Source organism: Protopterus annectens, chromosome 5.part1 (assembly GCF_019279795.1).
Source record: "Protopterus annectens isolate FY-2018-M chromosome 5.part1, PAN1.0, whole genome shotgun sequence".
Lineage (NCBI taxonomy): Eukaryota > Metazoa > Chordata > Ceratodontiformes > Protopteridae > Protopterus > Protopterus annectens.
In genome coordinates, this window is record NC_056736.1 from 73,647,643 (window position 1) to 73,660,129 (window position 12,487).

Below are 12,487 nucleotides of genomic sequence, written 5' to 3' on the forward strand. Positions count from 1 at the left end.
GGCAGGTTGATAAAGTATCTTATGGGCGATGGCTAGTTGATTAAATTTCAGCTGCTGCTGTAATTCAAGCCACCCTAGTTGCTTTAGATTAATACAGTGGTGGGTTCTGAAAGGGTTACCTGTGGCAAACCTGGCTATATTATTGTAGGAGTGTTCTACTTTCTTAAGGTTATTTTTTGAGAGATTAGTGAATATGGGTGAGGCATACCCTGGAGGGCATTACTGTGCTTAGAAAATGGGCTGTCAAATTGTTTTTTATTTGTTTTATTATTAGACTATGATATCTGTATATATTTTTGATGTAAGAGTGTTCCTCTGGCTGTCAAATTGTTTTTTATTTGTTTTATTATTAGACTATGATATCTGTATATATTTTTGATGTAAGAATGTTCCTCTGCCTGTTATTTCGAAGTTGCTGAAGGATATGCAATTCTTGTTGGAGAAGATATTTTACACCCAAAATATATGTTATGTATTTACAAATGTCTACACACACACACACACACACACACACACACACACACACACACACACATAAATGTTTCCAGAAATTATAGCCACTTTGTTGACTGCACATCGCAGATATCTTATCGCAATCAACTGCATGTACAAATACATTCAGTGCAAAGCACTACAACGTCCGGCACACTTCTCAGCTGTCCAAAGCACTACAGCGTCCGGCACACTTCTCAGCTGTCCAAAGCACTACAGCGTCCGGCACACTTCTCAGCTGTCCAAAGCACTACAGCGTCCGGCACACTTCTCAGCTGTCCAAAGCACTACAGCGTCCGGCACACTTCTCAGCTGTCCAAAGCACTACAGCGTCCGGCACACTTCTCAGCTGTCCAAAGCACTACAGCGTCCGGCACACTTCTCAGCTGTCCAAAGCACTACAGCGTCCGGCACACTTCTCAGCTGTCCAAAGCACTACAGCGTCTGGCACACTTCTCAGCTGTCCAAAGCACTACAGCGTCCGGCACACTTCTCAGCTGTCCAAAGCACTACAGCGTCCGGCACACTTCTCAGCTGTCCAAAGCACTACAGCGTCCGGCACACTTCTCAGCTGTCCAAAGCACTACAGCATCTGGCACACTTCTCAGCTGTCCAAAGCACTACAGCGTCCGGCACACTTCTCAGCTGTCCAAAGCACTACAGCGTCCGGCACACTTCTCAGCTGTCCAAAGCACTACAGCATCTGGCACACTTCTCAGCTGTCCAAAGCACTACAGCGTCCGGCACACTTCTCAGCTGTCCAAAGCACTACAGCGTCCGGCACACTTCTCAGCTGTCCAAAGCACTACAGCGTCTGGCACACTTCTCAGCTGTCCTTGATTTTGCTTCTTTTTTACTGGTAAATCTCTGAAGATTAAAATGAGTGGGTCTATATTACGTTATCGAATCCTGATAACATCAAACACCACAACACCGACACACAAAGCCCGAACCGCTAATACGTCGAACCCCCTAAACCGCGAATTTTCAAATTTCAAACCGTCATAGTCGGCCAACACCACCACCCACTACATACTACATACCCAAACATAATAAATAAAACACACACATACACAAACCAAACCCTACTTCTAACAGTACACTAAACCTTACATACATTACTATCTATGCACTTACCTTAACCCGCACCCTAACCCTATGGTCCATAACTATCGCACACTTACCTTACGGAGCTATACCGCAGACGGGCCAACCATCACACTTTGACATTTCATGTTTTACAGTTTTGTACATTCACCGTTACCATCATTCGCGCTTTATGTGTCGGTCTTCTGGTGTTCAACATTACCGGGATTTGACAATGTAATATAGACCCAAATGAGTCAATAAATCCAGACTTTATAGCTTCATACTTCTTATCAGGATCACGGGAGTTAAGTGGCTCATGAGGTAATTTCTGCCTGGCCAGTTCCTACCCTTAGGCCTTGCCTCATTTTTTTTCAAGGATGGCCAGCCAGCTCCATTTTAAAGGCAGACGCTATGTCACCCTGCTTAACTTAGAGAGGAGATTTATTCTGGAGCTGGGTTAGGTGCTGCGTGATAAATATACCCCTTCTCTTAGTCTTATTTGTTGGAGTAGATTTAGATCTCTGGCCCTAATGTTAGCTGGGCTGTTTGAGTTATTGAGGTAAAAGACTTACTGGATTACTATATTCCTTACATCCCTATAAACAAGACACAGGTGAACCCTAAGGAGTCTATATGAAATACAGTTGTGTAAAATCTTATGATAACAGTAGATGTCCTACTTCCCACTGCTGCAGTATTCTTTACTAATGGAATATCCTACTGAGGACAGCCAAACACCCACCTAGTATACCAAAGCCTTAGCTCCTTCCAGGTGCCATATGTCATACTTATGTTCTATATCTAAAGTATATAAGTGACATATGAGCACCTAAGCTTCATAAATGAATTTCCCTAGGAAAACCAGAACAACCCAAGAGGAACAGTAAGTATGTGTGCATCCAGAAAGGGAAGAAGGAGGACCCCTTGGACAGATTGAAACAAAGTGAGCAAAAACAGGGGAAAGGAGGGAAGGACAGAATATTGCAACAGCGACAGGTAATCTGCTCTTATGGTGAGATCTTGCACAACTGTACAATGCCCTTCCTTATCACTCCTGCGGTATTCCTTACTAAAGGATGAGTAGAAAAGCCACCAGAGAGGATGGGAGGACGAAGCCACAAAGAAGCCCTCAATAAACCATGCAGGATGGCCCTGGCAAATCCAGCTGTCGCCCTAGAAACCACATCCAACTTGTAGTGTTTGGTAAAGGTGTGTGTAGAAGACCAAGCAGCAGCTTCCAAAATGGATCAAGTAGCCAGACTCCTTTAAAAAGCACCAGAGCAGGTCACTACCCTGGTAGAATGAGCAGAAACAAAATAAGAAATGTGCTTACCATGAAAAGAACAGCAAGATGATATGGTCTTAGAAATCCAAGATGAGATGGTCTTAGAAATCCAAGAAGAGATGGTCTTAGAAATCCAAGATGATATGGTCTTAGAAATCCAAGAAGAAATGGTCTTAGAAATCCAAGATGATATGGTCTTAGAAATCCAAGAAGAGATGGTATGTTTAGAAAAAAGCTAAACCCAGTTTTTTAGACGGTAAAGAAACAAAAAGTTGTTCAGATTTCCTTATCCCTGTATTCTTATCCAGGCAATATCTGAGCTGCCTATGCAAATCCAAGGTATGAAGAATCCTCTCATGTCATTCTGTGGAGGAGGAAAAACAAGGAAGACAAATGGTCTGACTTATGACAAATCATTAACTAACTTAGGCATAAAAGAAGGATTAGTACAAACAGAACCAAATCATGGTGCAAAACAAAAAAGGGGAAACTACCATGAGTGCCTTAAGTATAGAAATCCTCCTGGCAGAATAAAGAGCCACTAACAGAACACAACAGTTTTCCAAACAAAGAGCTGCAAAGAAGAAGAAACTGTGAGCTCAAATGGTTGATAAGTCAACTTTTCAAGAGCAAAAGGTCCTAAGGAGAAGGAATAGGCTTTACTGGGGGCCTAACATGAAGGACGTATTAAAGAAATTGTTTAACTTCAAACCTAGAAAAGAGGTAGATTCAATGGAAGACAAGCAGAGATGGTTGACAAATAAGCTTTAACAGACGAGTATGCCAAGCTAGATGCGAGCAGTTCACATAAATAAGAAGTAATAGTAGGCATACCACAGAAACAAGGCCTGTCTCATATTTGTGACATCAAATATAAAATCTCTTCCAATTAGCCACATAGGATTTATAAGTTGTGCAAGTAGGCGTGTTTCTATGTGTTACATAATCTGTACTGACATACATTGCTTTCACTGTAAAACATCCAGTTAAAGCATATTCAGCTTTTACTGATAAAATGAAAGGACTTCTGTGAAACTGCTCATAGGTTACTGATGAGGTTTAATGTCTCCAGTAGTAATTTTACTAAAAGTGAGAAAGTTATGTATTCTCATGCAGTGATATAAGAAAAGATTGTTGATGCCCTGCTTCGCCTGAAAACATACACAGGTTCCTATCACAAATGCTGCATCAAGCAGCTACTGCCTATTCTAGTGAGCTATTAGTTACAAGGAATAGTTTACTACTTTAATCTAGTGAGGTATTAGTTACAAGGAATGGTTTACTATTTTAATCTAGCGAGCTATTAGTTACAAGGAATAGTTTACTATTTTAATCTTATCTCACTTTGATTTCCTGGTAACTCATAATTCACCATTAATAGCCTCACATAATACATTGAATGGGTGAACTGGAAAATCATGAGCATTTTTTTATTATATCATTTCGTCCCTTTTTCTGTTGACCATCAAAAGCCTCTAAGGGGCTGTAATCCAGGCAGCCACAAAGGTGCTTTGTGTTCTCACCAGAATCTCAGCAATGAGAGCATTTTAATTTTCAGTTTTCAACATAAGCCTAATTTCAACTGGTGTCATCAGCACTTAAATTACCATGAGTGCCACTCACAGCTCCTTAGTCCTCACATGTCCTACCTATATGTGTCAAATGAGACTACCATCACAAGCTTGGATGACCACACCCACATTCTCCCAGCCCAGCTTTCTACTGCTTGACGGACTTCTGTTTCCATCAGCACACTATCAGTGGAGCAATGGCACAAAACCACACCTACTCCACCTGCCTGTGCCATCAGGCAAGACAAAACTTAAGTCTAACTCAGGTTGCCTGGGCTGTAGTCAGGGTTTTATCCCTTTATGCCACTGACGCATACTGAAAAATGGCCTTTTTTATAAAATTCAGTGTAATGTGACCATATGTCTCAACTCTCCTTTGCGATCAGAAGAAGGGTACAAAAAGCAGCATCCTTGATCCTTTCTAATAGTACTTTCCTGTATTATATGTTTTAACAAAAAGTAAGAAGAATTGCTCAACGGATGAAACACAAACTGATTTAATCTACCACCAGTCATGCCTTTTCTTAACCTTCTAGCATACCCTCATTACATGCAAACTTTCTGTAGAGGATATTTGGGGCATATTTCTCAACTGTACAGGTTTTCTCAGAATGTCCAGATTTTTGCCTCATATTTTTTGTCTGTTTCTCATAAAATTGTTGTTTTCTGGCAAATCACCAGCAAATCATTGAGGACTGACGTCAGAAAATAATGACACACATTTGAGTTTCAGACTTCACATCCTTCAGTAAAATTCACGCTAATGCATAACATGTCATTCTATCCACTTTCTACATTTGCAAGAGCAGTATTTAAAAAAGTGTCCCTAATTTTAGGCCTTTGTCCCCCATTATTTGTGCCTTTGTCCAGATTTATTGCTCTAACAGTTTGAGAGGTTTGATTTGGGCCCTTCAGTTACAATCACCACTGACTACCTTAATTAATGGATTTTGTTCATACATTTTGTTCACTCCCTGCAGCACACTAAAACAGCAAACAAAAGTTACTACAGAACTGCACAAGTCATGCCATGTAGGCATGTTTTAATGTTCAAGTAAGTCTTAAGATATTCACATTAACTGACAGAACATAAGTAAAATCCTAGACATTCTACTTTTGTTCTCAAACTATGTAAAAGGAGCATCATGGTTCTAAATATTTGCTTCAGATATTTTCATGATAGTTTTCCTTTAAATGAGATCCAGCACTGTTTGTATTTCTTCATGAAATCCACATAAAATATACACAGAAGTAATGAATGGTAATAAACTGCAATAAAAACTCTTCAGCTTTCACTGAAATAATGCAAACTACAAGAAAATGCAATCGTGCTTCCTTCAGCTGCTGTAATGATCGGCCTTGTCGATAATCTACAGTCTGTACAATTTGCAAGGAACGGAAAGGGTAGCCCAGCAGATCACCACAATATATTAACATTCTGATGAGTGAATGAAACATGAAGCTGCTAGGTAGATTAGGCTTTGGTAAAAATCTTTTATATGACAACAGTAGTATGCAGATGGGAAACTGAAACCTGTACAGTTATGAAACAGGACTTTATATTTAAAGTAGATTTAAGAACACTGAGCTCTAATAAATTTGGGTTCTTACTCGGGTAACCAGAAATAAAGACCAGTGGGTCAGCCTTCAAGAGTCTTGCAAAAGAGTCATTGTAATTAAATCTGTATGTGGCAAACACTTGGCTCTGTTACATCTTCCTCCTCCTCAGCTGTGCAACAGAGAGTGCTCTTTATTTTCTTGTTTGACTTCATAATCAAAAATGGACTAACAGAAGCATAGGAAGAGGAAAAGAAAACCCTCATGTCTGCTATGACTGGAGGTACACTGCTCACTGTCAGCATATAAATCCAGACAATATTGTCAATTCCAAAGAAAACAACATAGAGTGTGACCAACATTATTACAGTTTGAGTAGCTTTAGCTTCTGCTGTGGACTTCTGGTTTAGTTTAGAGCTCCGGATCCCTTGAACTTGTTTACTATGTCTATAAAGGAGTAACACAATGTAAGCACTGGAAAAGATCATTAAGCCAACAAAGATAAAGTCTCGACCTGAAACTGCAATGCCATTAATGACATAGGAGAGGCTGTTATGGAAATGAACATGACAAAATCCTAAATTTAATGTAAATTTTGGAACAGTGCCATTTCTTGGAGCAGTAGAGAGAAGTGGAGCAGCAATACATACTGCAATGTTGAGTAACCAGAGGGCCGCAAATGAATGGAGAACGTATCTGGCAGCCTTTCTTTTAAGACTTGCCCATATTCGAGTGAACGGTGCAATAGTAATTAACTGAACTAGACTCATAAGGCTTGTGAGGCAGATTGAGAGGGCACGGACTATTCTATACAGGAAGATAATTATTTTGCAACCTGTATCATCTAGAAGGTTTTCTAGTCCAAAAACAGTCATAGTCTGAGGTATACCTCTTGTAAGTAGTATCAGCATATTGGCAAATGCAAGGTGAGCAAGGATGAGATCCACAGGCATTACTTTACTGCCACTTTGAGTAATTCGAGCATAAGCAAACAGAATGGTTACATTGCCCATAATTCCTAAACTGGTTTGCAATAGAAAGGAGACCCCCTTCATGGTAACGCAGAGATCCATGTCTTCCAGACAAATTTCTTCCTTTGCAAAACGTTATATTATTTATCAAAAGTAGATCTTTAAAAAAAAACAAACATATTTCATATTATCAACTATTTTTCATAAATAACTGCATTTTAAACAGCAATATAATGTTCATTAATAGCAACAAAAACACATTTAATCTCAAGTTCCAAACTTCACCACTCAAGCCCAAATACCAGCCTTCATAAACACAGGTCAAGTTAAACTGATTCCTTAGCCACTTACTGTGGTGCAATAAGTGGTTTAAAGCAGAACGCCAAACTTCTTAATGACTAATGCATATATGTGATATTTTATGTGTGTTTACATTGTTATTTCAGATTAATGGTCGCCTTTTACTTACCATTTTTCATAGGTAAGCTTGCCACATATTATTAAGTCAGTATTCAAATGTAACAGTATGCTGAAAAGTGTTTAGGGACTACAGGAAGGAAGGCATTCATATTCCAAAACAACTCAGTCTGCTATATGTATTCTGCAGGACATCATTACTGGCATGTTAGTGCTTGAACATGAAGCAGTATGCTCTGAGGCCTGCATCCCAGCACAGTAATAACAATAAACAAAATTAAAAATGTTCCAGGTGGAAAAACCTAACAGTCTCAGAAGCATAGAAGTTCTCAATTAAGATAGTAATCATTCTAAAGTCAAATAAATAAAGGGTATTATTCATAAACATGATCCACAATATGTAGGTCTTGTACATGGAAGATATCTTAACCCAGCACCATTTATAATTGACATAACAGTAAGCCATGTATCTATCCAACCTATAGTAGCTGTGGTAATGCAGCAATGAAGTTTGTTTGCAAATGACTTGCACAAGATTAACAAATCAATGAATCACTTACAACAGGTGCTTCCAAGAGACCCCCCAATTTATAGGAAGATAACTGTGGACAAAGGAGCCCCAAACATAAAGCAGACTGACAGATCACAATTCAAATTGCACAGTAAAACATGTAAAAGTAACATCATCAACAAGCCATGTACAGATATATCAGAAATGTAAAGTTTTAAATAACTAGTTACAGCAACAAATCCTAGAAGTACTGCGGTGCACAACAGCATAACTATATTCTTTTCCATTCTCAAAAGGTGGCATGTTACCCCACTGTACAGTGACAGCATGCAGTGAACAAGACTCCTTCATTAATCAGCTGTGCTGCTTGGTAAATATAGGCAATGGGGAGGTTATTTTTAAGAACAACTCCTGACCACAACAATGTGCAATCAGTGTGGTAGCTGGTGCACTGACATATCATGTTATATAGTGAGCCTAGTGTCAGCAATATGCAGAATGCTATATAATGTACAATGTTTGTCTAGACATGGACTACAAGTCATATCAGATATTATATGTACCCATGAGTACCTGTTCACTGTGGTCCCCCTCCCCCAAACACACACACACACACACACACACACACACACACATATATACACACACACACACACACACACACACACACACACACACACACACACACACACACACACACACACGCTATGGTAAACTTTCGTTTTGAGTTTTAATGACCGAGTGGGTGCATACATTACGTAAGTGAAACATACACATTTACTATAAAGTTACACAGGATTAGCAGGTCCTGTCTCATAAACAGCAGGACTAATGCTTTTAGGCATCAAACAGCTCAGCATCTGAAGCTTTTCCAGGCTTAGCCCCTACTCTGTTGCCCATAATACTCTGTGAAAAATATTACTCTCCTGACATCAATCATGCCATTCTAAGGCAGAGAAAATAATTAAAGAGCAAAGATGTCTACACTATAACATCAAGAGGGTAGGGTGAAGAAAGATGGGGGGGTAGAGTGAAGGAGGATGGGTATTTTGAGGTGAATGGACCTGTTCAACCTGATCCAACATCATGGAAAGATAATAACCTTCAAATCTACCATGATGCTGTCTGCGACATCTCCTCTCTGGATCAGTAATCAAGGAACCGGAATCCTTACCACTGACACTGGCAAGGGACATTCACATGAAACAAAAATAGATACACACAGTATTTCCAGATGCAGCTTAATGCATCAAGCAGAATTTCCCTTTAGAACACACAGGGAACACACTCAGTCCAGGGTCTGGATCTCTCTCTCTCTCTCAGGGCCTTAGTGAGACAATCCACTGGCACAGCTGTAGACTTGAGTCTTTAGTCGAGTGTCCGAGCCAAGTCCTCCAGCACACTCTCATTGAAAAGAGTGCTTTGTGTCCCTGCTACAAGCAGCTGACACACACACACACACACACACACACACACACACACACACACACACACACACACACAGTCTTTGAGATTAATTTTCACACATACATACATATATATACACACACACACACACACAGTTACTAGCTATGCCCCCTTCTGCACAAACTATAAGGTAGTTACACTGCCATCAGACACTCCAAAGCCAGCTAATCTATGGCTCTTACAAGAGTACCCAATTATACTTCATGAAATTAATATTAATACCAATGGTACTGTTTGATCAATGCAGTAAAGTTTTCAGGAGTGACCACAGAGTCACCAAATAGATATAAGTACTCCCAAAGGTTAAAATATTTTCTAAAGGACCAGCCACAATGAAAAGTTTAAATATATTTAATAATAAATAATAAAAGAACATGAAAATACAGAATATTTATTTACAATAAACACCAGAGTTTCAGTCACAGGAAATATTAAAATAACACAGATGACTAGAGTCACACAGATACAGAAAAACTATATTGAGATTAGTTAAATATTTTTTCCTGACTGATCTAAAGAATTACTATTCCTTGGTCACTTACTAGAACAAAGCAAGATGAAGTGGATGAGTGGTCTTCCTTCTTTGTCAGGTTCCAAAAGCAGACTGCTAACTTCAGTCTCATCTAGTACTAAAACATCATTTTTGCCCTGGATTACAGAAAGGCGTCACATACATCTGCCATCTAACTTCTGATTCTCATACTACCCCATTTTCTAGCAACTAACCCAGAATCTTGCACATATGTGTCAATGATACACAACACACACATAGAGCTTTGCTAAGATCTGTTGCAGCTTCTGGAAGTCATAAAGCAATAAAACACTTACTCTCTTCCTACAGAAGCTAATAAACCATTCTCTGGTACAGACATTTCACCTCTGGCTGCAATTAGAACTGTAAGATACAATCTTTATGGCCTAAATTAAGTAATTTAATTTTATACTATTTTTCAAAGTTAGCTGGAGCTGAGCTTAACCTCTTCTCTTCCAATATTCTCTGTTATAATATTAATTTCAATAGCTATAATAAAGTCTGACATACAAGTGTATTTCTTTTTCTGTCCAGCAAGACACACTGTTAGTACATTTTTAACACAAGCAGCTTTACAAATACATTTTTCAACACAAGCATATGTACAAATCAGTTTGCTATACAAATGACATATCATTCTTTACAAAACTCCAGCTAGTTGTACTGGTGTATGTTGCACATCCACTGCCCTACTTCTTATGGCATAGCTGGCAATACCTCATACTGTTACACCATCCAACATCAATAATGCTAGGAAAAAGCCCCAAGCATATGCCCTCTTGTGTAGTCACCTTCATGAAACAACTGCTCCAAAAACTGTAGCCCTGAAGAAATATGTCAGTCTATAGGGTACATAAAGTGAGCAGTGCCTTGCAAAAGAGTTCAGTGAAGCCTGTGTATCTATTGTACAGATATCTACTGCATTTTTCTTAACAGAATTTAAAGCATATCAGTAAATCATCTGAATAAAGTTAATTTTCAAAACTCTGGAACCCAATTTTCTGTTAAAATTCACAACCAATTTTTAGTCTATCTTTGAAGCAAAACCACAGCTAGGCCACACGGTATAATGTGCAGTTCCCCAAATTGCCCCCCCCCCAAAAAAAAAGTCTTCTCAAAGTTGAAAAAAAAAACTCTTCTGCTCTGTAGCAAACTGCCTGCTACAGTTAAATGACTGCACTCAGAGCTTCAGATGTGCCCACAAACGCAGTGCTGACATTCATCCTGAAAGCCCTGCAATGTGAGGAAGAGTAACCTCATCTCTAGAATGTCTTGATTTGCAAACTGGACCTTGACTGTGATCATACAGCTAAGGTATTCTGCTCTTGGCCATACCTACCCTATCATGACACAGAAGTGCACATGATGATTGTAACTACTCAAGTGGGGATTTGCAGTTTACTACCCAGACTTAGGTTTGCAAAGTACTACCACCATCTGTGATGTAGCAAGCAAGCTCTGTCAATCTTGTGTGTAAGATTATAGGATCTGCAAACTAGGACCACTGAACTTTTAAGATCCCATGTACAAAGTGAAAAAAACACAAAGGATTCTTGCCATTAAACCCAATACTCTTAGACATAGCAGTGTTCAGACTGTCTGAGACTGAATAATCTGAACTATTGAAGGGGTGCTATCTGGGCATTTGCAGTGTTCATTGTAAACTCTAATAACTGGAAGATACTTGGAAGAGACTCTTATGCAGTGATTTACATGTTCTGTATCAAGGTGGCTAGGAGCTGGTTTTGCAGATACAGACACATTTACACCCCATGCAGTCTCTGGTTCACTATTATGCTGAAGATGCATTTGGAAACACCATGATGGCTGTGGTGAGACTGAAAGGCATCATCAAGAAGAGATTGTCTGATTCCTACGCTGAAGTGCAGAAACCTCCTGAAATACTTGGCACTCTTTACTTTTACATAGGCAAGTCACAGGTCTAAAGAGCACATCCAGTCACATTATGCTAGACAAGGAAGGAAGTACTGCATTATGACTACCAGAAAGGCCTCTGTGGGGATAAATTCCATTTAATTCACTGGAATGGGGTATATGCCTGAGGCCATTTGCCTGAATACCAGAAAGAACCTGAACTAGTAACCTAAAATTTTCTAATCTAACGATACCTCTCAAATGTCTCTTTTCTTTCTCTTTTTTTTCTTTCTATTTCCCCCTCACCCAGCTCTAAGAGACCAGCCCGCTGCCTCCGCTACCTATATATACCCAAACCCAAACAGTACATTTGTTCCACATATTGTGGAAGTTAGGAAGGCTCAGGCCAAGTGAGAGCTATACAGAACCATTTATTCTGGACCAGGAAGCCATTCTGGCATATCCATTCTCCTGACAGTGAAAATCAGGTGGTAAGGAATAGCCTACCCTAGGCTTCCTGGTCAGGTGGGGAAGTTTGCAATCCTAGCCACACACCTCCTGTCTACTGACTCAACATGGAAGTCCTTGCTTTATACAGCATGAGACAAACACAGCCTCTACAGGAGTCTGATGAACAAAAAGATAGTGGTGGATGAGTGTGGTGTTCCTCTTATCACTGCCATCTTCTAGCCATCAGATATTTGGTTACCAAATAAGCCC

The 12,487-nt window shown here is 39.6% G+C and overlaps 1 protein-coding gene across 1 annotated transcript; it reads right to left on the reverse strand.

Annotated features, from left to right (window-relative positions):
* Nucleotides 1–1,244: 1,244 nt before the first annotated feature.
* Nucleotides 1,245–7,067, reverse strand: LOC122803131 (olfactory receptor class A-like protein 1). Its single transcript, XM_044072753.1, has 3 exons — nt 6,150–7,067; nt 4,516–4,664; nt 1,245–1,380 (listed from the first exon to the last, which is right to left on the reverse strand). The coding sequence occupies exons 1-3, from the start codon at nt 7,065–7,067 to the stop codon at nt 1,245–1,247; spliced, it is 1,203 nt and encodes a 400-aa protein (XP_043928688.1).
* Nucleotides 7,068–12,487: the final 5,420 nt, after the last annotated feature.

Excerpts from the sequence above, each read along its gene's own strand:
- LOC122803131 (XM_044072753.1), bottom strand. The coding sequence starts at position 7,067 with ATGGATCTCTGCGTTACCATGAAGGGGGTCTCCTTTCTATTGCAAACC. Across the intron at positions 4,665-6,149 it reads CAGCTGAGGAGGAGGAAGAT|GCAGGTGGAGTAGGTGTGGT; the intron begins GTAACAGAGCCA and ends CTGATGGCACAG. Across the intron at positions 1,381-4,515 it reads GTCTCATTTGACACATATAG|CCCACTCATTTTAATCTTCA; the intron begins GTAGGACATGTG and ends ACGTAATATAGA.